At 27.8% G+C, this 24,923-nt stretch overlaps 5 protein-coding genes across 5 annotated transcripts; 2 read left to right on the forward strand and 3 right to left on the reverse strand.

Moving 5' to 3' along the window:
• Nucleotides 1-3,680: 3,680 nt before the first annotated feature.
• Phum_PHUM169930 (protein white, putative) lies at nucleotides 3,681-6,156 on the reverse strand (the record flags this gene model as incomplete). Its single annotated transcript, XM_002424987.1, has 10 exons — nucleotides 3,681-3,963; nucleotides 4,044-4,149; nucleotides 4,250-4,478; nucleotides 4,544-4,675; nucleotides 4,750-4,938; nucleotides 5,018-5,192; nucleotides 5,265-5,503; nucleotides 5,584-5,682; nucleotides 5,775-6,088; nucleotides 6,150-6,156. 10 exons carry the CDS (start codon nucleotides 6,154-6,156, stop codon nucleotides 3,681-3,683), a joined length of 1,773 nt encoding a protein of 590 aa, XP_002425032.1.
• A 1,980-nt stretch (nucleotides 6,157-8,136) lies between these two features.
• On the reverse strand, nucleotides 8,137-12,417 carry Phum_PHUM169940 (Phosphatidylinositol-4,5-bisphosphate 3-kinase catalytic subunit beta isoform, putative; the record flags this gene model as incomplete). Its single annotated transcript, XM_002424988.1, has 14 exons — nucleotides 8,137-8,385; nucleotides 8,486-8,811; nucleotides 8,891-9,033; nucleotides 9,107-9,295; nucleotides 9,372-9,641; nucleotides 9,725-9,999; nucleotides 10,079-10,355; nucleotides 10,426-10,625; nucleotides 10,705-10,932; nucleotides 11,014-11,219; nucleotides 11,293-11,521; nucleotides 11,617-11,849; nucleotides 11,934-12,171; nucleotides 12,271-12,417. The coding sequence occupies 14 exons, from the start codon at nucleotides 12,415-12,417 to the stop codon at nucleotides 8,137-8,139; spliced, it is 3,210 nt and encodes a 1,069-aa protein (XP_002425033.1).
• A 1,422-nt stretch (nucleotides 12,418-13,839) lies between these two features.
• Nucleotides 13,840-15,241, forward strand: Phum_PHUM169950 (Cationic amino acid transporter, putative; the record flags this gene model as incomplete). Its single annotated transcript, XM_002424989.1, has 5 exons — nucleotides 13,840-13,993; nucleotides 14,057-14,305; nucleotides 14,369-14,659; nucleotides 14,737-14,944; nucleotides 15,025-15,241. The coding sequence occupies 5 exons, from the start codon at nucleotides 13,840-13,842 to the stop codon at nucleotides 15,239-15,241; spliced, it is 1,119 nt and encodes a 372-aa protein (XP_002425034.1).
• Nucleotides 15,242-17,462: 2,221 nt separating this feature from the next.
• Nucleotides 17,463-21,482, forward strand: Phum_PHUM169960 (AMP deaminase, putative; the record flags this gene model as incomplete). The annotated part of the gene is made up of 8 exons (XM_002424990.1): nucleotides 17,463-17,977; nucleotides 18,068-18,239; nucleotides 18,338-18,582; nucleotides 18,665-19,988; nucleotides 20,337-20,564; nucleotides 20,642-20,870; nucleotides 20,962-21,123; nucleotides 21,247-21,482. The coding sequence occupies 8 exons, from the start codon at nucleotides 17,463-17,465 to the stop codon at nucleotides 21,480-21,482; spliced, it is 3,111 nt and encodes a 1,036-aa protein (XP_002425035.1).
• Phum_PHUM169970 (uncharacterized protein) lies at nucleotides 20,704-24,632 on the reverse strand (the record flags this gene model as incomplete). Its single annotated transcript, XM_002424991.1, has 11 exons — nucleotides 20,704-20,905; nucleotides 21,037-21,190; nucleotides 21,710-21,979; nucleotides 22,074-22,184; nucleotides 22,283-22,613; nucleotides 22,711-23,018; nucleotides 23,175-23,326; nucleotides 23,513-23,731; nucleotides 23,815-23,935; nucleotides 24,045-24,446; nucleotides 24,518-24,632. The coding sequence occupies 9 exons, from the start codon at nucleotides 24,630-24,632 to the stop codon at nucleotides 21,717-21,719; spliced, it is 2,022 nt and encodes a 673-aa protein (XP_002425036.1). The 3' UTR covers nucleotides 20,704-20,905; nucleotides 21,037-21,190; nucleotides 21,710-21,716.
• Between the last annotated feature and the right edge of the window lie 291 nt (nucleotides 24,633-24,923).

Raw genomic sequence — 24,923 nt, forward strand, 5'->3', positions numbered from 1 at the left:
TTATTATTATTATTATTATTATTATTATTTCCTACACGAATTATTATTATTATTATTATTATTATTACTACAACTGACTAACTGGAACTTTAAAAAAATGAGAACAATAAACCGTTCGTTTGTCGATCATCACATTTAGAAAAACTGACATTTACACACAACGTTTTTTTTTTTTTTATATTCGTGTTATTGCGATTGATTACATTACCAATTCATTTTCCATTCAATGTATTTGGACTAGTTTAAATTATGATATTTCCATCTTTTTTTTGGCTTCACAAAATAATAATAATAATAATAATAAATCAGACAACGATTAAAAAATGGACTCATCATTCATCAAATAAATGTTTTGTCGTTAGTGGTTTATAATCAATCGAAAGAGAGAGAGACAGAGAGAGAGAGAGAGAGAGAGAGAGAGAGAGAGAGAGAGAAGATCAATAGACAATATAATTCCAATGCCTTCTATTAAACCAATTATTCCAATTAAAAAAAAAAAAAAAGATTGAAAAGAAAAGAAAAGAAAAAAAAAAAAATTCTTTTCGAATTTTGATTTATATCCATCCATCCATCTATTATTATTATTATTATTATTATTATTATTATTATTATTATTATTATTATTATTATTTCTTATTCCTTCAATCTGTTCCTTATCATTTATCTCTCTCGAAATCAATTTAAAAAACATGGTCGAATAGGAAGTAAAACGAATAATAATAATAATAATAATAAATATATTTATTATCACGAATAAATAAATAAATAATTGCCTAATTTATGACTAATAAAAAAAAAAAAAAAAACCATCATCAGGTAACAGGTAATTTCCTACTTTAACTAAAAATAAATAAATAAATAAATTATTTACTACTTCAAGATTTTAATAAACATCGACATCGATGTAAGAAAAAAAATTAATATATAAAATATTTTAATTAATTAATTAATTTTAATCACGGGAGTTATGAAGGTAGAATTAGGTGTTAGGATCCCATATTCGGGTCAAATATTTGATATCAATCAATACACGTAACTGTTTTTCGCGAGTTATCGATCTCTATTGATTGATTTTTTATGGATTTTAATAAATGCACGTTATGAAATGTTAAAAACTTTAATATGTGCCCTGTACATAAATATGTGATTCGAACGAGAGTTTAAACACACACACAAAAACGTTTTTGTACCTGTACTACTACTACTACTACTACAAGTGACTCATCAGTTCCAGAGAGGTGTTAATTGATCTAGACTACGGTCAAAATCACACGAGTACTAACAACTTGAGCAAAAGAAATCACCAAACCATTGAAATTCAAAAGTAACATTAAGTTAAAAACATTCATTTCTTCAACGATAGAATCGTTATTTAGTAAAGAATTAACGTCAATCAAAATCTATTGTTCTTCCATTTAAAAAAAACTACACCAAACTAAACTAAATTGATAAACTAAACTAAAAAAAAAATGAATAAATTTTTTTTTTTTTTTTTTTCATTCGACACAAATTTAAAATGCAATGCATCATATCAAAACAAAATCGAATACACACAAAACAATTAAACATTATGTAATCCTTATAAGAAATAATTAAGGTAAGCCATCGATAATTTCCAAAAAAGGAAATTTTCCATTCGTAAAATGAATAAATTAATTGGGGGGGAAGGGGGGGGAAACACTCGAAAGAAAATGAAAAACATAACAAAAAGGCAAAAACAAATTAGTAACCTAAAAACAAAACAAGTTCAACAGAATTATTCACACTTCCTCTCACAGGAAGCTCACAATCGTTCACAACTTCATTACTCATACAATTACAAAAAAAAAAAAAACATTATTTAATCCAAATATATTTGAGGGGGGAAAGAAGGGGGGAAAAGAAGAGAGGGGGAAGGGGAAAAACACAAAACTAAAACCTAAAAATTATTATTTAACTTTTCTGTTGTTCTTGTTTTTTTCATATATGTATACATATATAATATAAATATTTAATCGAATGATACCCATTCACAATATTATACGATTTAGGATATATTTAAAAACATAATAATAATAATAATAATAATAATAATAATAATAATAATTTAAAGGAATAACTATTACATTTTAAAATTATTTTTCAAGGTTTTCTTTTTTTTTTTTTTTTTTTTGAACTTGGAATTCTAACCAAGTTTGACATACTTAACTAATTATTTAGACACAAAAAAAAAATATTTTTTATCAAATTAGGACAAATTTTCAATCAACATATATATATATATATATATATATATATATATATATATATATATATGTAATTTTCAAATATATAAAACTTGTTTTTTAATAAACGATTTAACATTGAATAAGATAACCTTATTAGAAAAAAAAAAAAAAAAAAAAAACATTTTCCAAAAAAAAAAAATGAATTTAAATTAAATACTCATTAAAGTTTATAATGGGGAAAAACTTTAAATTTAAATTGTGAAGGAGGTGTTTATAATTAAATTTATTCCCTATCAAAAATTTTACAAAAAATTTTGGATATCGAGAAACAAATGATGATAGCTGTGGGTTAAAAGAGTGATAGATAAATAAAATCAAAGTAATTTGATATGATATAGAAAATGAGAAATGTCATGTGCTATAGTTAAGTCATCAACAATTAGACTATCGCTTACAAAAAAAAAAACAAACAAAATATTTATAAATATAACCAATCCGGGTTTATTTAAAACATTTGAAGTATGATACCTCTATAATGTTAACAAAGTAAATTCCTTTATAAAAGGTTAAATATTTGATGTTGTTAAATTAAATTAAATTAATTGTATTGAAAATTTACAGACAATGTACTAATAATATAATGCAGAGTATCCAAAAAAAAAAAAAAAAATGACTGAAAAGGGCAAAAAGAATTAATGCATACATAATAATAATTTAAAAATTAGGTCTAGGTTATTTATAGAAAAAATGTGCAAATATGAAATTCCTTATTGATATGAAATCAAGCAAATAATTAAACCTTATATTGTGAATGGTTTTGATATAAGAAAAAAAAACAAAATTTTTATTGCTTACCGGTAAAATTTTAAAAAATCAAATGGGTGAAACGGTTTTTTATCCAGTGCACTGCAACCATTTTGAAAATCGTACGAAACGGTTTTGTAAAAAAAAAAAATTTACGTAGAATGCACTACTATTTATTTTTAAGAGCCGTCATTTTCTTTTATTTTTTTTTTTTTTTACAACAACGTCTTGATTATTATTCTAAACACAATTTCGATATAACAATTAAATGTGATTAATTTCTTTAAAACTAGTCATGACTGAATAACGACATCCTTACGCGAAATCTCGATTTTAACTTGCCCTTACAAGCCGAAGTTATCGAAACGGTTTTAAAACCATCGCACTTATATGCATTGGCACTTTTTACTGTTGGTAATTCTAAACTTCAAGTATAAATTTAGAGTGAGTCGAATTTTTTTTTTTTTTCCTATGTGTGACCGTAAAGACTAATTGCCAACCTCGGAAAGTAAAAACTGTCCGACTTACCTGTGACTCATGCTTATCCTGCCATCTATTGGAATTATTACGTACTATTCTTCGCATTAAATAAACAAAATTAAAAAATGGCGTCAAATTTATTTAATGAATTTTTTTTTTTTACAATTTCTGACACAAAAAATTACAGTATCAAAAACTTTTACAACATATTTTCATTCTCACAACTAATACCAAATACGCAATCAGACGAAAAATTAATATTAAAACACTCAGCGAGGCCAAATCAAAATAAAAATTTTTCTTTTCAAAATTATACATTTGCAATACGATATCACCATTTTTCGGACAAGTGGAATTTAAATTAGTACATTCGATTTTATCAATATTCGACCACTGATTGATGAGTAATGCTTCGTTTCCATATTTAAACCAAGAGAAATAAGAAAACCATTTAAAATATGATGGAATGGCTCTGAAACAAAAAAAAAATTATATAACTCAGAGTAAAATTAAATACTAACAACACGTAGTTAAAAAATAATAAGGTTTTACCTTGCATTTAATAAATATCCACCGAATAAAAGAAACGGTATAATTATTGGGGGGCCTATGGATAAAGCCATTAATGCATTTTTACTAACGCAAGAAACTAAATATCCTAAAAACAAAAAAAAATCGAATTAAATTACAAAAGATTTTTTGTGCTCAAATTTATTGAAATCGATGATAATAATAAAAAAAACCATCCATCCCCTCACCGAAACTCGTAGCTACATTTGTCACGAGAATTAAAATAATTACGGTATTTAAATAATTAATTAATCCCGGATTTAAACCGATCCAAAAATAAACAATAGATGTAAAAATAAAAGGAATAAATAAAAAAATTGGTATTTCCGCCATTGTTTTCGATAAAAAATACGTATCGATCCTATACATTTTATTACCGTGTTCTTTTGTGAAAATGGGTAATTCGTTACAAAAAACCTGAAAATAATAATAATAATAATCATTAAATTCGACTTCAAAAGCAAAAAAATAAATTTACGTACGTTAATAACGGCAAATAAATTTTGAAATGTCATATTTGTTAAAAATGTAAATAAAACACCGTTAATATTCATGACTCCATTTTGATCAATTTTTTGATTGTGATATATTATTCCAACGATTATAGAAAGGACCTGGAAAAAGAAAACAAAACAAAACAATTTTCTTTTTTTTTTTTTAACATTTTTTGTGTTTTATTATTACTAACTATTGTTTGAAATAATCGAACTTTAACCAAAATCGGTTCTTTAATTAAATTTAACCAAGATCTCCAAAATAATGCTTTGAATTGAGTCCACCATGTTGCTTTGTATCCTCCTTGGAAATTATCCTTGCATATAACATTATTTAAATCGTTATAACATAATTCAAAATCTCTACTGCTACTACTGTTCTTCTGGAAAATGTTATTGTTATCATCACTTCAAAAATTCTTATTTTGTTAAAATTAAAAGGTTGAAAAAGAAGAAACTCACTTTTCCTTTTGAATATATTTTCTTTAAAGTTTCCATACCGTAACGTGATTCGTTAAAACAATCGCAAACGTAATTAATTGTTTCCAACGAACTTTTTTCACTCCTGGGAACGACGCTTAATAGCCCGATAAAAATATCGCAAGTGTTGTGATAGAGAAGAGGTGAAGCACCTAACCTTTAACGGATATAGAATTAAACATGGCGACGTCGAAAAATGATTTAAAATCGTCATTAAATGATTTCTTACTCTGTGAAAAATTGTAAAGCATCTTTGGGACTCCCCAAAAAAGACGTTCTACCTTCGGCGAGAAGGAGTATTTTATCAAACATAGCAAACATTTCCGAACTCGGTTGATGTATTGTCGAAATGATCGTTTTCCCTTTCAACGCCATGGATTTAAGAACGTTTATTACATTCAAAGCGATAAATGAATCCAAACCGGAAGTTGGCTCGTCGCAAAACAATAAAAGAGGATTTGTTAAAATCTAAAATTAAAAAAACAAAATGAAATATATATTTATCTTTTTTTTTCCACAGCCTTTTTAGAAAATTTTTTTTGTCTTACTTCTGAAGCAAACGATAATCTTCTCATTTCACCACCGGAAATTCCGCTTGTTTTACCCAAACAACCAATCACAGTGTTTTTACATTTTTCCAAACCTAACTAATCCAATAAAATAAAATAAATTTTCAAACTATCAAACGATACAATTATATTTACTTTTTTATTATAAAAAAAAAATAATTAATTAATACCTCAGCAATAACATCATCGACTCTTTGAATTTTTTGTTCGTACGTAACGGTTTTATCCATTCGAATCATTGCGTGAAAAATTAAATGTTCTCTAACGGTTAAATTACCCAAAAACAACGTGGTCTGTTCGACGTATGCTGACACGTTCGATATATCGTTTCGAGAACGAATGACACGACCGTTTAAATAACGAAAACCCGTTAGGGATGTGTTGGAACCTGATTGAAATGTTAGTGCATTCAATAAAGTACTTTTTCCAGCTCCACTCGGTCCCATGATGACTAATAATTCTCCAGGATGTGCAATGCCATAGACTAAAACATATAAACCCAAATTTAAACCGAAAAAAAATTGTTTTATACAATCCAAATCAACTCACCATTTTTCAATATGTGTTTTTGTTGTTCTCCTCGTGTAGAAAAATTATTATTAAAATTAAAATGATTAAATTTCTTCCAAAAAATGGATGTTTTGTCATTTCCGGTACTACCATAAACGTTTATTTTATCCCAACTGTATGTTATATTAAAATCATTTTGTGATTTATTTAAATCCTCATCACCATCGTCGCCATCTTGTTTTTCTTCTTCCTCCTTTTCTTCCTCTTGATCAAATATTATGTCATTTTTATAATTATGAATATTTTTCGTTTCTTCGATTATGTTATTATCCTGCAAGAAAAACAATCATATTCGATAATAATAATAATAATAATAAGAAGTAATATGAAAATTATTTAAAAAAATGGAAATCTTTTTACCTTTTTAGAATTTAATAAAGATTGATAATTATTATCTTTTTTCCTATAATATTTAGGCTTATTATCTAATAATGGAACAAATTCTTCCGAATCATTTAACTTCATTATTTTTATAAAATTAAATTTTATATAAAAAAACAATCAATCAATCAATCAATCACTTACTACTACAACTACTACTACTAAGGGAAACGAAATACAATTTAAAAAAAAAAATGGTTACGTAATAACAAGTTAAAATTTTTATTTACCTTTGTTAAAATATTGAATTTTTTAATTAAAACGAATAAACAGGACCGTAAACTAATTTTAATAATAATAATAATAATAGTAGAATTTTACGTTTGGAAATAATTTTTTTTCAGAAAATGAGATCAACCAACAAATTTTAAAATTTTTTTTAAAAAAAATAAATAAATATTACAAAAAAATAAAATTTATAATTGTTTGTTTCCCCCCTTCCCTTCCTTCCCCTCCCCCACGAATCCTTAATACGGTACTTTTATTACGTAACACTATTCTGTTTTAACAAAAAAAAAAGGTAAAAAAAAAAAAAACGAATGAGTGAATAACCTCTCACGTACAATAAAAAAATAATTTTCATTGAATTTTCCTTAAATTTTTAATTAATTAATAATTATTAACCGTGTCGAATTCAATAATAATAATAATAATATTTATAAATAAATAATTTAATTTTCTTTTTGTATTATTATTTAATTGTTAAATTATTTAAAACAATTTTACAATTTTTTTATGTATTAATAATAATGAATTAATTTATTTTTGAATAATAATTTAAAAATATTTTAAAAAATTAACGTTATTATTATTATTATTATTATTATTATTATTTTCTTTTAAATAATCACCTATTACAATACAATTTTTTACAAATACATAAATTTTTCTTATTATTATTATTATTATTAATTTAATAAATTCAGTCGTATGCGAAATTTAAAAAAAATTAAAAAAATAATAAAAAAAGGTCAAAAGGTCATAATTTTAACTATTTTCTTGACCCAACAGATGTGAATTATATATATATATATAAATATATTTCCTCGTATATAAACGCAATAAGCATAAATTTTAATTTTTTATAATAATTAATTAATTAATTTTTTTTATATTTTATTATATATATTCGGTTCTATAATTTTTATACACATATTTTATAATTATATTTATATATATAAATATTTACATGTCTTTTCGATAACAAAATAATTTATTATACAGGCATTATAATTATAACTGAATATTGATAATGAAACAAAATAATAATAATAATAATAATAATAATTTTCTCGGTTAAATATTAATGTTGAAATTTATGCGCGTGCCTGTGTGGGTGTGTGTGTGTGTGTCTGGTCCCGTTCACGGATTAATCATATCAATTGTTACCATGTACATATATATATATATATAAATACATACTTATTTATGATACCTATTCGAGGAGGAGAAGAAGTGGTAGAGGACGGGAATACAGGAATATTCAAGGGTCGGATGCATTATTGTCGACTCTGCGGTACTTGCAAGTTTACCTGGTAATGACACATGTTCGAAAATGGTACAGTATACATAAATTATTGCTTATTGCTTATTGTTTTTCGCGAGATTGTGCGAAGCCCAATTCAAACTCGTTTTCCATGAATTCGCCAAAGCTTCGCAAAATTTCGATCTGAAATGCAAGAGCGCTTCGTTTTCCGATAAATCTAAAACTAAAGTTTCCCTTAAATAATTCAAGTCTTTTTCACTCGACAATTCCGGGAGTCCCGTCGATATCATCATGGCAAACAGAGATAAAATCAGACTACCGTGTCTCCGAAGTATTAAAAAAGCCTAAAATCATCATCATCATCATCATCATCATCATCATCAATTGAATTTGTGAGAAGGAAAAATTTCAAAAAAAAAAAAAATTAATTAATTAATTAATTACTTTTTCGCAATGATTTTGAAAAATTTGAAATTCCAATGCTTCTTTTTTGTCTTTTTGTCCTTTGTTAATGACGTGTACGAAATCGTGAGTCAACACGAACGGTACTCTCTCTCTTCGAAATCCAAATTTTTCTTTAAAATGTCCCAATATGTGTCCGAAATCGACGTGAAACAATTGGCCAGACTTTTTTACCATTATGTTGTCGGAGTGACGATCGGCTACGCCCAGGACGTAGGTGGCAACGCAGTAACCGGCACAGGAAAGAGTAAATTCTTCGATCGCTTTTAAAAGTTGATTTTCTTCCGGATTGTAGTCTTTTAACCAAGCTAAAATAAACAAAGGAATGATAATCATAAACTCGTAATTAAAAAAAAAAAAACAATCGATGTATTTTTATGCTTCTACCTAATAAGGATCCTTTGCTAAAAGCGGAAGTAGCGGAAAACATTCCCTTTTCCTTTTGAATGTTGGCAATCGTTTCCGCATTGAGAACAACTTCTATTAAACCCACTCGGTGCTCCGTGGAAACGCATCCGTAGGGATTCATTCTACATAACGAAAACGTTTAAAATAAAACCTTTAATAGAATTTAAAAAAAAAAAAGGATAAAAACAAACCAACCTTAAATCCAATCCCTCGTTTTTCCACAGCATATCCATTATTTTAATCATTTGTAAAGCTAACATGTCTTGCCTTAGATCATCTCCATTTTTAAATATTATGTAAACGTCATCACCGTATGGATCATCATTTTCCATAACCAAATATAGTGGACGCATTTTACTATCCATGACCCTGCATTTTTCCACTCTAAAAATAAAAAACTCGGGGTAATATTCACGTGCAATCATTTTTTCCAAATTTTTTTTTTCTCATCGTCACTCACTTGATTTTTTTCATTTTAAATCTCGGATTTAAAGGATTGACAACATCTGACAGAGCTTCCAAACAATGAGACTCGCCAAGTCTTTCGTGTAACCATTGCCTTGCTTTATCCCTATCCTTTCTCTGTCTTAACAACTCGGAAGTCTCTTTCATTTTATTTAAATAATCTAATTGTTTTGATAATATATCCATATGTTTTTGACTACCGCGACAATAAGCTTCTAATATAAGACCGAAACGTATTGATACACAAGGCACTGTCATTTCCGATCTGTTAAATAAATAAAATATAAAATAAACGAATTATTATTTTTTGTTAAGGGGTAGGTCAGTAGTCAGTAAAAGGTTTCTTACTTGAGATGCCAAAACAAAAAATGACCAATTTTCCTATTGTTAAGTGCTCTTCTCAATAGAAATTCTACAAGATCACAAGAAAGATACGATTCGTGCTTTAAAGCCTGAACTAATTGTAAAAGATATAGGGATAGTTCTTCGTCCGAAACGGATTGTAAACATTTCACTGCAAAAGATCTCACTTGTTGATCTGCATAAGCGTAATCTAATAATTCTAAAGCTTTTTCAACCGGCAACCTCGGCCATTTTTGTAATAGCGATATAGCTTCGGCAACCTGATGAAAAAAATAAAAAATTTATTTATAAATTTACATTTCGAAATTCCGTCGAAATAAGTAAGGATTTGTTATGTACCTCGTTCCGATTGTTCCATTCGACGGTATCTAACAATTTGGCTAATAAAGTGGGAACATATTTTTGAGCCTCGTAACGCAAAGCCCACAATTCTTTTAAGTCTTGTTCGTGCATGTCACGTAAAGGATCGCTTTCGGCCAACTGCCTAACGTTTTCCAAATACGTTTTCACATCTTGGGGTGAAAAATTAGCTACCGAACATGGATCGAAATATTTTTCCGCGTGTTCAATCATTTTTTCAACGCTCGGATAAATAATTGTATGCTCGGTCGAGTAACTAAATCGAAAAAAAAAAAACATTCACTTTAGTACATTAATGATATACCTTAATGTTGTCATTATGTTACCTTTTGAACGATAATGTTAAAGCCGTTGCGTGATCGACATTCGTATTAGAAACAACAGTTCCCAATGATTGTAGCATTTCTTCATGCTGAGAGTCTTCCGCATAAGTCCACATGTAAAGGGTTATATCACCTGTTTTTAATTGATTTTTAAAGTCGTAAACGGTTGTATTTACCCAAGTCAGGGGATTCATGTATAAATCCTAAAACGATGAATGCAAATAAATATATATTGATTTTGTTAGAAATCGATATTCAAAATTTTTGACATTTCAACATTACCTGTTTTGAATCTTTAACTTTTTTAGCTTTAACACCTTTGGCACTTTTAGAAATTTCATAAACAGCAAAACACAGTCTTGCCATCCTTGGTATATTTGAGATCTGAATATCAAATGTAAGTTCTTCTTCAAAGTCGACTTTTCCATCTTTTAAAACTGCTTTCTCTGAAGTTTTTTGAGATTCACATAAGGGTTTACCCCCGTGAAAAATACCCACTTGAATTCCTACCTGAAAATCGTTAAATCATATTTAATTAAAAGAAAGTAATGCATTGAAAGTAAAATTATTTAAAATGTTTCTTACCTCGACAGTTCTATTTACATCAGTATTCAGTCTACTTATTGCACAAATCTTTAATGAAAATCGATCATCAATAGTCCACGATGATAAATACTTTCCTTTATTTTTTCTTAATGTTAATGTAGAGAATGTTTGCCTACTTGCGCTTAAATCTAAATCATCTAAATTTTCATAAACATTATCTTGATCCACTAAAAAATTTAATTTTATCATTACTTTATGTTAAAAAAAAAAAATAGTTTTAATTACATTGTCTTTAATAATTATTACCTTGAACACTGTTGATACTGATCACAACAACTGTAGGTGTGACTTCTCGTGATAAACACTCTTGAATGTACAAAAATCTCACTAAAGGATAACCTCCTATTAAATATTCTTCTTGGCCACAAACTTTTAACATAAATTCACTAGGATGCTCTCCTTTTGTGTTTAAAGTAATTGATTTTTTATTTAAAATCAATTGTAACAATTGAATTGGAGTAGTAGAATAAGAAATATTGAATTTAAAAGCACTCTAAAATTATTAAAGAACAACATTACAAAACTTAATTTTGAATTAGTTCAATCGGTGGAATGTATATTAAAAAAAAATACAAGATGAACACATACATCAGTGTTTTGAAATTTTGATACAATAACAAAATAACTTCCTTCTCTCATTCTTGCTAAACAACTAGCGGGAATTGCTGAAGAAGATGCCAGTCTTGGGGGAAATTGATAAGCTATTTTTTCCAACCAAGATTTGTTTTGCCTACTTCTAGCAACTTCAGAACCGAGAAGTTTCATTTTCCATCGAAAATCATTCACCTCTGGATTTTTTAATGCTTCAAACTCATGAAGACCTGCAAATCACAAAAAATTCAGGTTAATTTTATGCAATTCAACACAGGGCAAAGTGTCGTTTAATTTTTTTTTTTATATTTCACCTTTTCCAATTAAAGAACTAATTTGAAAATTTAAAGCCTTTTCATCTCCATCACCATCTCCTTTTTTCTTCTCTATGACTTTCAGAACAGAACAAAATGGCCTAATATCACAGAGACGTCTATTTTCATCACGTAATTCTTCCGTTTCTCCCATTGTACTAATACATGAGAAAATATAAGAGGAAGCATCTCTCAAAATTCCTGGAAAAGGATACTTGCTTGCTTCTTCCCATAATTCCTTAAATTTAATGTAATATTGTTTTTTTTAAAAATATAAATAAGTTTTTTAATAAGGGTATTTTTTTTTTTTAATTAAATTAAATTTATTTGTAATTACCTCTTTGATTTCCAACAATATTGCATTTCGATTAGCTGGAAGAGGAATGAAAATTCCATTTGGCATAAGGCAACTAAGTTCAACTTGACTACTGGTCGGTTCTCTCAACCAGTAATCAAATGCATATGGTGATGGTATGTGCACCATATTTTTTTGTTGCCCTTAAAAATCTCTATTTAAAAAAACCATTCCTACAAAAGACGTTAATTAAAATAAGAAAGAAAACAATACAATTTCAATAATAAAAAAATGTATAACATGTAAATATACAATAAAAAACACTTTAAAAAATAAATGTAATAAAAATCAAAACAAATATCTTTTTAATTTTTTTTATTATGGTTTCTTGTTTTTTTTTTTTTTTTTTTTTAGATATTGGACTTTCTCAACTGCCAATTCTTGTTTATAATAATAAAAAATGTACATTTACGCAGTGCATAAACAGCCCACAAATTGAAATATATTGTATATATAAAACAGATATTATAAAATATCTTGACTAATTTTTCATTGTTATTGTTTACTAAAATTTGTAAATAGTAAAGCAAAAAAAAAAAAAAAAAATAGAAATAAACTTAACAGATATAGGAATCACACTTTTAAAAACATGATTGCATAAAATTAAAACTTGGAAAAACAACTTTGAATATATTACATTTATAAATTAATTATATAGTTTTCATCGGTGACATTAAAAGAAAGCAAAATCATTATAAAAAAATAAAATATTAAAAAAAAATAAAATAACTCTTACATTTGTTTTCTTAATAAATTTTCATTTATAGTCTTTTTAATTCTAAAACAATGTATCCCTACATTAGCTAAGTATATAGGACAACACGTTTAGTAAACGAAACGCGCATGCGTCAATTGACGCTTGCACTATTAAGAAAACGTCTAGCCAAGCGTTGCAATGCCTCCTGGATACCGAAAAAATAATAATCTCGAAAGTTTTTTCTGCGAAATTCGTACAAACGACCGTTATTAAAATACCTGAGATTTTTTCATTATTTTAACGAATATTAACGAAATATTTGTGTTTGAAATAATTATAACATCTCGATCAAATGAAATATGGAAAAAAAATTTTTTAAATTTCTAATTTCCAAAGATTTATATATCCAGGATCTGGATTTTGCGCATTTTTACTCCCATTCCAACTGTTGATTTTCCAATTTGCATTTAACATTTTCCAGTAAAATAAATATTATTTTATATTATGCTCTGCGAATAAATTATCATCGATTGCGTAAGTACCAAATAAGAAATACCTTTCGAACAATATCCAAATTTAAAAAAAGATTTTATTTATTAATTTGAAACTAAACTGAAGAGAAAGAGATTTCACCATATGTTTTTCTTAAACAACACTTTAAGCAGTAAAATAAACCTGAAATTAAATTAAATTTCCTCATGTATGTTATTTACAAATAAAGTTTTTCCATTTAGGTACGGGTTTTAAGGTTTGACATACCTGATTTTTTTGTTTTGTTTTTAATCTCTTTGAAATTCCTCTTCACAATAGGTTTGTCCTGGAAAAAATTTTACCATCAAGAAATCCATCATAAAATGGCAATAGGATCAGGAATTAAAAAACGAATCATGGGACACATGGTTAGCAATCTTTGTTCCAAAATGAATAGAACAAAAAAAATTCCTGGAGACGATGCTCTGGAAACTCCATTGAATCGCTGTCTCAATACGTTTGACATTACACTTTTAGGTACGAATAACTAGGTTTAAATTAATCAAATAGTTTTATTTCTTACCAAATATGTTTTTCCAGGTATCGGACATATGGTTGGAGCTGGAATTTACGTATTGACGGGTACCGTTGCAAAAGATTTAGCCGGTCCAGCAATTGTATTATCATTTTTGTTAGCTGGATTAACATCTTTACTCGCGGCTTTATGCTATGCAGAATTTGGAACTCGAGTTCCAAGAGCTGGAAGTGCTTACGTCTATACTTACTGTAGCATCGGTGAATTTTGGGCATTTGTCATCGGCTGGAACATTATACTGGAACATATGATTGGTATATTTACATGAATTTTTTTTCGCATGTTTAATTAAACGATTAACGTTAATTTTAATTTAGGAGCTGCATCCGTTGCTCGAGCTTGGTCCGGGTATGTTGATTCATTGTTCGGAGGAGCAGTCAGCAACTTGACATTATCCGTTTTTGGAGAAATGCACGTACACCTTCTTGGACATTATCCCGACGTGTTAGCATTTTTGGTTTGTCTAACGTACGCTGGACTCCTTGGAGTGGGAGTGAAAACATCAGCAATGATCAATAGCATATTTACTCTAATTAATTTGGCAGTGATTACGATTGTTGTTTGCGTTGGATTTTATTATGCCAAAATGGAAAATTGGACATACGGAGGTAACCCATTGCAAACCTAACAACAAATCACAAATAATAATAATAATAATAAAATTAAAACGTTTTTCTGTTTAAAGGATTTTTCCCGTTTGGTTTTTCCGGAGTGGCAGCGGGTGCAGCAACTTGTTTTTATGCATTTGTAGGTTTCGATTCCATAGCAACATCCGGAGAGGAAACGACAAATCCGGAATTTTCAATACCTGTTGCAACGGTTGCTTCGATGAGTACCGTCACCATCGGTTACATATTAGTCGGTGCTGCACTTACTCTTATGGTTCCATACGAGTAAATTATTATCACTTATCAAGTTTTATCAAGGTGTAACAAAATTCAAAATAAAAAAATTCGAAAATGTGGATTTACAGGAAAATCGATCCGAACGCAGCTCTCCCACAGGCTTTTGCCAATAAGGATTTACCATGGATAAATTACATAGTGTCCATAGGTGCACTTTGTGGTATGACGACCACTCTTTTCGGTTCATTGTTTTCTTTACCGAGATGTATGTATGCGATGTCTTCGGATGGATTGCTGTTTAGCTTCTTGGGAAAAGTACACGAAAAAACACAGGTAAAAGCATAAACTACCTAAACCTAAACCTAAACCTAAATTTTTTCTCCAGTGTTTTGTAATCGAAAACTTTAATTAACACGCTATAATTTACACCGACAAAATTTTTTACATAAAACGTTTAGAAAAAATTGTTATTATTATTATCATTTCACAAACAAAATTTAAATATCACTGGAGAAATTAAATATCACTGGAGAGCACATTGACACATGATAACACTAAATAATATAAACTTTTTTTTTTTTAATAATTTTTTGTGGTGGTAATCAATAAGATTATTAATAAAATACATAAATTAATAAATAAATAAGGTAAGTAGAGATACATAAATAAATATTTTTGTTATCACCTCTGTGTTTTATTTTTCTTGTAAAAATAATAATGATGATAATTTTATGATATGTTGTAAAATCATTTGTTGTTGTTGTTTGCGTTGTTGCATGGCCGTTATTTTTTTCTTTTTCTTTTTCCGAAGGTCATTTAAAATTCGTAAATTTTCACACAAGTGAAAATTATTAGTAGGTCGATTATTATTATTATTATTTAAGTGTTAAAAAACATTAACGAACATTTTACAAAAAAAAAAAAAACAGTCGCCATATTAAGATTCCATCATCTAAAACAAAAAAGAAAAAAAAAAATTATTAAAGTTTATATTGACATTTATGTACATATATATATTTTTTACAAACGTTATTATCATTATTATTATTATCATTATTATCACGGTACGTAATAAAAAAGGAATTTAATTTTAATTTGATTTAAATTAATTTTTTATGTAGAGAAGCAGGAGCAGACACAAAAAAATTTCGATTTTTTCGGGATTCATTTAAAACCAACCCCCCCCCCCGTGACTCCTTTGATCTCTCCTTCTCCTCCCCACGAAAAAAAAAGGAAAATTCGGGCTTATTATTATTATTATTATTTCTTTATATTAATTTTATCGTTTCGAAAAAAAAATACGAAAAAAATTTTTTTTTATTACTCGAACGATATATGCAAACAACAAACAACGAGAATGCGCAATGGAAAATTAAAAAAAAAAAAAAATTTATTATTGTTTTTCTTATTGTTTAAACGTCATATTAATAATAATAGTAATAATAATAATAATAATAATTTATTGTTTTGTTACATGTGACATGTTACATATTTTTTTTTTTTTTTTTGTTTCATCGTTAAAAGTTTATTTTCGTTTGTTCGTTCTGTTCGCATTCATATTTTGTTTTCTTAATCTGTAAATAATAATAATGATAATGATAATAATAATAATAATAAATCACGTTCGATTTGACTTTACTTAAAGAGTTCAACAGTGTTGTTGTTATTGTTTTTTTTTTTTTTTAAATTTAATTTACGCGCCAAGTTTTTATATATTAAAAATAGTTTTTAAAAATTTTTACGCCATCGTGAACAAATAAAAAAAAAAAAAAAACAACAAATGTGATATAAGAATTTAGGATTCGATTTTTTTTTCTTTTCAATTTCAACTAATTAAATTTAATAATAATAATAATTTTAAAATTTAGTCATTAACGTAATAAAATAATAATAATTTTTCATCAAACATTTTAAATATTTAAAAAAAAAAAAAGGAAAAAGGAAAATTACAAACACACACAGATACACATGTAAGTGAATTTTCTTTTTTTTGTATTTGAGTCAATAACCCTTCCCTGCTCCCCGCCCTCCCCCTAATCTCTACCCCTCCCTCCCCTACCATCCCCTCCCCGAGGATTTATATTTAGAAATTTAATTTTATTCTTTTTATTCATACAACAACTTTGTTTGTTCGAAATAAATTAAAAATATACACGACAAGGAAAAGTTTTTTTTCTCTTTTTTCTTTTTTAAAAATTTTTTTTACGTTACGAATTTTCCAGTTATTTTCATCAGGTATTATCTAGTAATTAATTAATCAGGTAAAGATGATGACGGCATGATAATAATAATGACAATTACGTAAAAAATTAAAAAAAAAAAAATTTTTTTTCGCGTTGTTAATGCATGCATACATAATAGAGAAGGCTTTGTTTAAATGTTTACAAATTTTTAATTTTATATATATATATATATATATATAATTAAAGGTTAAAAATATTTGTTTATTTTTTACGCTAATAATAATAATAATAATAATAATTTTTTTAGAGAGACAGTAACAGTAATTGATTTATTTTGAGCCCAAAAAAAAAAAAAAAAGAAAAAAAAAAAAAAAAAAAAAAGGATGGCACATAGAGGTGTCGTTGAGGCTAACGAAAAAGAAAACAACAATGACGCAACGTCAAGCACGGGAGAAAGATCATCAATATCTGAAATATCATCCGAAAGTAAAGTATTAAATTCCATGAAACAAAATACTGAACGTTCACATCCCTACGAACTCCCACAATTACCAATAGAACAAATCGAAAAAAAAATAAAAGTCCAAGATCTGTTGAGAAAATCGAAAGAGGAAGACAAAGAGGATTATCAATCGGATGAAGTCAGGTATCAGAAAATATTTATCAACGACGAAGAATTATGTGGTGCCGCATACGAGGATTTGATATTGGCATCGAAACATCTCGTCGAATGTTTACAAATGAGAGAAAATTACATGAGATTAAGTCATCAGTCTCTTTTGGGTACGGCATCGAAATTTTTACAAAAATTTACGCAAAGTTCAGACGATATAGCAACGGAATCGGATTCTAGTAACGTACACCATTATAGAGAATACGAAATGAAATTTGCAAACAGGTAATTTACTTACAAGCATTTTATTACAAACGTGTCGGCGGCCATCGATCACATCGACGACATTTTCTTTTTTTTTTTTAATGTTCGCAGAGGGAAACATGGTGAAAGGTATTCGAAAAGGGATTCTTTTGACGACGTTCCTTATCCCGAAGATTCCGGTGCTGATGTTTTAAGTGGCAAACAGAATAAATTTTCACCCTGGAAATGTTATACTCCAGAACCTAAAAATTATATAATAGCATCCGTTAAGGGAGTTTTTCAGGTGACTCCTCAATAAATATAAATTTTAATATTTGAATTTTTTAAACGTTTAATTTTCAAACGTACCTCCTCGTTTTTTTTTCTTTCTTTCTTCATCAGTTGTTTAAAAATCAAGAAAGTGTAAAAAATAATTCTCCGGTGGAATTTCACTGTCCAGAAAGATCTGCTTTCGTCACCGATCTAAATAGATTGAATCAATTAATTAGCGATGGACCGTTAAAATCATTTTGTTTTAGAAGATTGTCTTACCTATCTTTAAAATATCAACTTCACGTTCATTTAAACGAATTAAGAGAACTTGCTGAACAAAGATCAACACCGCATAGAGATTTCTATAATATTTGGTAATGTAAAATTAATAATAATGATAATTTTTTTTTCAAAAGTATTCGTTATTAATATTTGTTTGCTTTTTTTTTTTTTTAGGAAAGTTGACACGCACATACACGCAGCTTCGTGCATGAATCACAAACACCTTTTAAGATTTATAAAAAAAACATTGAAAAATAATCCGCAAGAAGTTGTGACGGAAAATCAAATGACGTTAAAACAAGTTTTCGAATCGATGAATTTAACGGCTTACGATTTAACGGTTGATAAATTAGACGTGCACGCAGACAGAAACACATTTCACCGCTTTGATAAATTCAATGCCAAATACAATCCGATCGGAGAGTCTAGATTAAGGGAAGTTTTTTTAAAAACCGACAATTATATCAATGGAAAATATTTTGCTAAAATAATCAACGAAGTTTGTAGCGATTTAGAAGATAGTAAATATCAAAATGCCGAATTGAGATTATCCATTTATGGTAAAAATTCAAATGAATGGGATTATTTAGCCAAATGGGCGATAACGTATAACGTTTATTCGGATAACGTACGTTGGGTCATACAAATCCCTAGATTATACGACATATATAAATCAAATAAAATAATTGAAAATTTTCAACAAATCCTTGATAATTTATTTTTACCGTTGTTCGAAACGACCAACAATCCAAATTCGCATCCGGAACTTCACAAGTTTTTAAATTACGTCATTGGATTCGATTCCGTTGACGACGAGTCAAAACCGGAAAGTTTTATGATGGATAAAGATATGCCGCATCCGAAAGATTGGAACGACGTTGAAAATCCACCCTATGCTTATTATCAATATTACACTTATGCAAACATGACGGTTTTGAATCAGTTTAGAAGAAGTCAAAATTTAAATACATTTGTTTTCCGACCTCACTGCGGTGAAGCTGGACCCGTTCAACATCTCATATGTGGATACCTCCTCTGTGAAAACATTTCGCACGGTCTCCTTTTACGAAAAGTTCCCGTTCTTCAATATTTATACTATTTAGCACAAATAGGAATTGCAATGTCTCCCCTTAGTAATAATTCACTTTTTTTAAATTATTATAGAAGTCCTCTACCGGAATTTTTAGCCAGAGGACTTCGCGTGAGCCTGTCGACTGATGATCCGTTAATGTTTCACTTTACAAAAGAGCCACTTATGGAAGAATATAGTATAGCTGCTCAAGTATGGAAATTGAGTACTTGCGACATGTGCGAACTAGCAAGAAATAGCGTTTTAATGAGTGGTTTTTCACACTTTATGAAAGAATATTGGTTAGGCGTGGATTATATTAAAGAAGGCGTTCAGGGTAACGATATAAGTCGCACAAACGTACCTGATATAAGAGTAGCTTTCCGTTACGAAACTTTGGTCGAAGAATTGACAAACATATTTAAAAATGTCGATTAATTTTTTTTTTTTTTTATTCATTTCATTGTATTTTTATCCAAATATATATTAATTTTTTTGTTGAATTCAAAATTGTTTTCCTATTATTTATGCATATATATATATATATATATATATATATATATATATATATATATATATATATATATATATTTTTTTTTTTTTTTTTCATTACGATGTATTCTAAAAACAGAAAGAAAAAAATAAATAACAGAAAGATAATATTATTATTATTATTATTTTCTTTTAAAACAAATAAAATTATGAAACATGGTATTAAAAACAAATCCATTAATTAAAATTATTTGAACAAAATAATTATTTTATTTTCCTTTTCAGGTTCCTCTACTAAATTTGGCTGTTTCAGGAATTTTAAGTGCTTTGATTGCTTTACTCTTCGACTTGGAAAAACTTGTTGAATTTATGTCGATAGGAACGTTATTGGCATATACCATCGTGAGTGCTTCCGTTATTATATTGAGATATAAAAACGATGGCATAACACTTGGTAATAATAATGGCGATAAAGACAACGAATCCATTTTGAGTGCATCGACGCAATCGGATGTAAGTTTATGCATCGACAAAACTTCTTTCGGAAAATAAACTTATAAATAATAATAATGATAATGTAATAATTTCAGGACGTAGAAAAACATTCTTCCGTGGGAAAATTAAAACCTGAATTTTGGTGGTTGTCAAACATTGTTCGTGGATGTGGACATAACGAAGTTATATCAGGCTCTGTTTTAATGTTTGTTTGTTGCAGTGCAGTCCTTTCCGTTCATTTACATTTTTCAGCATCGGATTTAATTAATAAAGAGTGGTGGGCAATCCTTGTTTTGATATTTTTAATTTTTTGTTCCGTAGGATGTAAGTCGTCGCCCTGTCGTTCAAATTTCATTTATCTAATTTGAAAATTAAAAAAAAAAAACGAATAATAACTAAAAATTTTTTCTTTTAGGTCTTTTCGTCATTGGAGCACATGTTCAAAATCCATCGACTAATTCATTTCGAGTACCATGGGTTCCTGTTATACCTGGACTATCGATTTTATGTAACGTCGGATTAATGGTTCATCTTAACACTTTAACATGGGTTCGTTTTATGGTTTGGATGACGTTAGGTATATATTTTTTTTTTTTATTTCCATCTCTCGTTCAGTTTTCACACTCTGGATACACATTGTTCATCTGAAAAAAATTAGTTCTATCAACTCCATACATATATAAAAATTTTTTTTAAACAGGTCTTTTGGTTTACTTTTTATATGGTATAAAACATAGTAAAGAAGGTGATGTAACAAGCACTTATTCAATGTTGATAACATCATCAGAGGCTACCAAAGAACCCTGGGGAGCAATGAATTCGAGGGGAGATTCTGATGACCCCAACCTACAAAATACTAATGTGGATGCAACCAATGTTGAAAATGATAAAACTGATAATCAATCAAATCCAATTTTTGAAAACGATGATAAATAAATTTAAACCATTATTAATTTAATCGAAACAAAAAAAAAAAACGAATTATAATTATTAATTAGTCGATTAGTTTAATTTATTGCAAAAAAAAAAATAATTTATGTCAATGTTATATTCTTGTGAGAATATTTAAAAAATATATATAATAAATCAAAATATATACATACATATATATATATATTTTTGTCTTTTAAAATGAGTTTTGATGAATTCTTTAAATTATTTACATTTTCGTCAGCACAATCCGGTGATTGTGAGAAAAACATCGGGTTCTTTGAGTGCCAAAACTGGAATGCTGCTAATAACGACTTTTTGTTCCAATGCAAAAGGACGAAAAATATCATTTATGTGATTCGTATCCAAAAAACTAGTTTTGTGATAAACTCTCATTATGTGCAAATGCAAATTCGGATCTTCTTCTTCGTTTTTAATAAACGATAAACATTTTTTCAATATGGAAGTTAACATTTCTGCAAGATTATTTATAAACGTTACTCCTGAAATACAAAAAAAAACCCCAATTTAAATTCAAAAACATTTGACATTGAACAATTTAATTCTTTTTTTGTTGTTTTTTTTTTTTTTAATTACCTTCTCTTTTGGCTGAAACGTTACAAATAAAACTCGAAGAATAAGGTGTTAAAAAAAATGATTTCTTTAAGAATATTTTAAAATTTCCAATTTTTTCCGTACGTTTTTTAACTTTGAAGAAAAAACCAAAAAAAAAAACAAAACAATTTATTAATTTGTAATAAAAAAAAAAAAAAAAAACTTTAAATCATTGTTCGAATTAAAAATACCTTGTAAATTATCTAAATTAGACGCTACTATTTCCCATTCCATTTGTGCATTCCTCGGTAATTCGTTAACGACAACAACGTTGACACTTGCATTTTCATTATCTGTGATATAAGACCATAGAGAAACAATGTTTTCAACCATGTCAACGGAAGTGACGTAACAACAAGCTTGAAATATCGAGGAAAAATTTAAATTTTCATCCATCGCTTGTAATATTCTCGTAACGTGTCTCAACGCTAATTTACACTGATGAAGAACGGGTTTGTTTAAAATTTCCATCGTTCCGGGTATGAGAGGGATTTGCCCTGCTAAAAAATAAAAGCTTCCCACCTAAAAAAAAAAAAAAAAAAAAAAAAAATTATTGCAACTCAAAATGAAAGTTGTAAAACAGAAAAAAAAAAGAAAAAAAAGAAGAAAGGAATCTTACTCTGACACATTGACTGTAAGGTCCGATATTTGCCGGAGCCCAATGACTTATACTTTGAACGTGCAAAACTTCTTTTATAAGACTGTCATTCATGTTTAAAGCTTTTTTACTTCTTGAAACCGATTTGTAAGCCATTACGGTCATGATGATTTTTATATCACGTGGAAGTTCACTTGCAACGCAAACACGTGCCGGTGGCTTTATATTAGGCAAGTGATGAGAATAAATTTTATTTAAATATGAATAATCTTTCATCGTTTTCAATATAACATGTACAAAAACTATATCTTGAAATTCATATTTCATTCCTTCCAAATGATCTTTAACACATTATTTAGAATTGAGTATAATAATAATGATAATATAATCATCATGTACTCATGTGAGAGAAAAGAACTTACGTTGAAGAGATCGAAAGGCCATATCGATTGTTTTGCCTGAAACATTTCCCAAGGCACACCAACCTGTTGAATGATTTAAATTACTTAATCCTGAATGAATATTTAAAAAATCGGTAAACGATTGTGATTTTTCCTTTCCCCCTAATTTATTTTTTGGAAGCGCTGATGATTTCCAATATTCTGAAAAATTCACTGGAGTTTTTAATACGAATTCGCTAGAGTCTATTTCAAAAGGACAAGGTAAAACAACTTCGGGTAAACGAATTTGATGTTGTGGAAAAATCTATAAATAAATAAATAAAAATTTCATTTTCTTTTTCGACACAAATACTTCAACAACAAAAAAAATAAAAGAAAAAGTTGAAATTGAAATTAATGAGAAAATTATTATGAACAGTTACTTTACATTGGCACTAATTTCATCCACACAATCTTCTATATAATTATAAGGATTTTTGACAACGGTCTTAATAAAGGCTATTTTGTTTTGTTCAAAATCAATTAAATCAGTTATGTGATCTTTCGATGTCAACTCTGCTTTTTTCACATTTAAAAAAGCAACAGGAGCAAAAGCATTTTCAGATAAAACAACATTTTCTTGATCTATAATATTAATATTTCTAAAAAAGAAAAAAATGAGAAAAATGTAATCGATGATTTATATATTTGAAAATAATAATGTTTAAAAATATCGAGAGTTTACTTGCAAAATAAAGGGCAATCCAATGTTAATGTTTCATATTCTCCACCTTCTCCACATACATTTACTCCATATTTAGTATTGAGCTCTAACAAATGTGGCTTCATTTCTTTTATATGCATTCCTAAATTTTTTAACGTTTCAAAAAATTACATTAAAAATATCAATAAAATTTTTTAGTATATCATTATTATTATCGTTACTACTACTAATTCAAGTGTATGATTGCAAACCTAAATGTTTATCTGGAATAAGACCCATGCATGCTACTTTTATAAGTACAGCATCTAATTCTGCATCAATCATTTCCTGAAGCAACTCTGTTTGATCTCTTTTCCACAAAAATGCAAAAGAAATTAAACCTAATCTACTGCAAACATTTTCAACCCTAGTTCTCTGATAGTCTGAGGCTATTGCACCTACAGATACTCCTTCAATTTGCATTTCATTCTTAACTTTTTGAAGTAATCGTAACAAATCCTCAACTTCATCTTTATGAGTTGTAATGTAAGTTTTACTTCTGCATTGAGCTTTTCCTTTTGTTTTTTGACGATATATAGGAAGGGCTAAGGCAACAGCAATTAATGAAACTATTTGATGCCCGACTGATTGATACATATAACTGTCTAGTTCCTCTATAATGAATTGCATAATGTGAGTATTATAATATTACAATACATAGAACTAATTCAGCATAATATTTTACCTTTTCCATCTGGTTCAATATTTGCAAGGGCCACTACTTCATGACCAGCCGAAATACATTGCAGTATGTTAAAAATACTGTCTTTTCCTCCACTAATTAAAGCCACCAATTTCATTTTTTGTTTGTTCTGATTACAATCACTTACATAACCCTAACTTGATGCGTAATTTTAGTGCATAATTTTCACAAAGTAAAGGTAACAAAATTAACTTAAATAAATAAAGTTTTCAAAATTTTACATTAAAAAAAAAAAAACTTTATTTACATTTATGAATACACATTTTCAATTCTGCACAATGCTTAAATTAAAGGAATACAATATAATTTACAAAACAGGGTGCCAACTTAAATTATATACAAAGTAATTTACAAGTAAAAAATTTTGTATTGGGTGTAAAATAAATTT

Source organism: Pediculus humanus, genomic scaffold, assembly GCF_000006295.1.
Source record: "Pediculus humanus corporis 1103172107518 genomic scaffold, whole genome shotgun sequence".
In the NCBI taxonomy this organism is placed as follows: Eukaryota; Metazoa; Arthropoda; class Insecta; order Psocodea; family Pediculidae; genus Pediculus; species Pediculus humanus.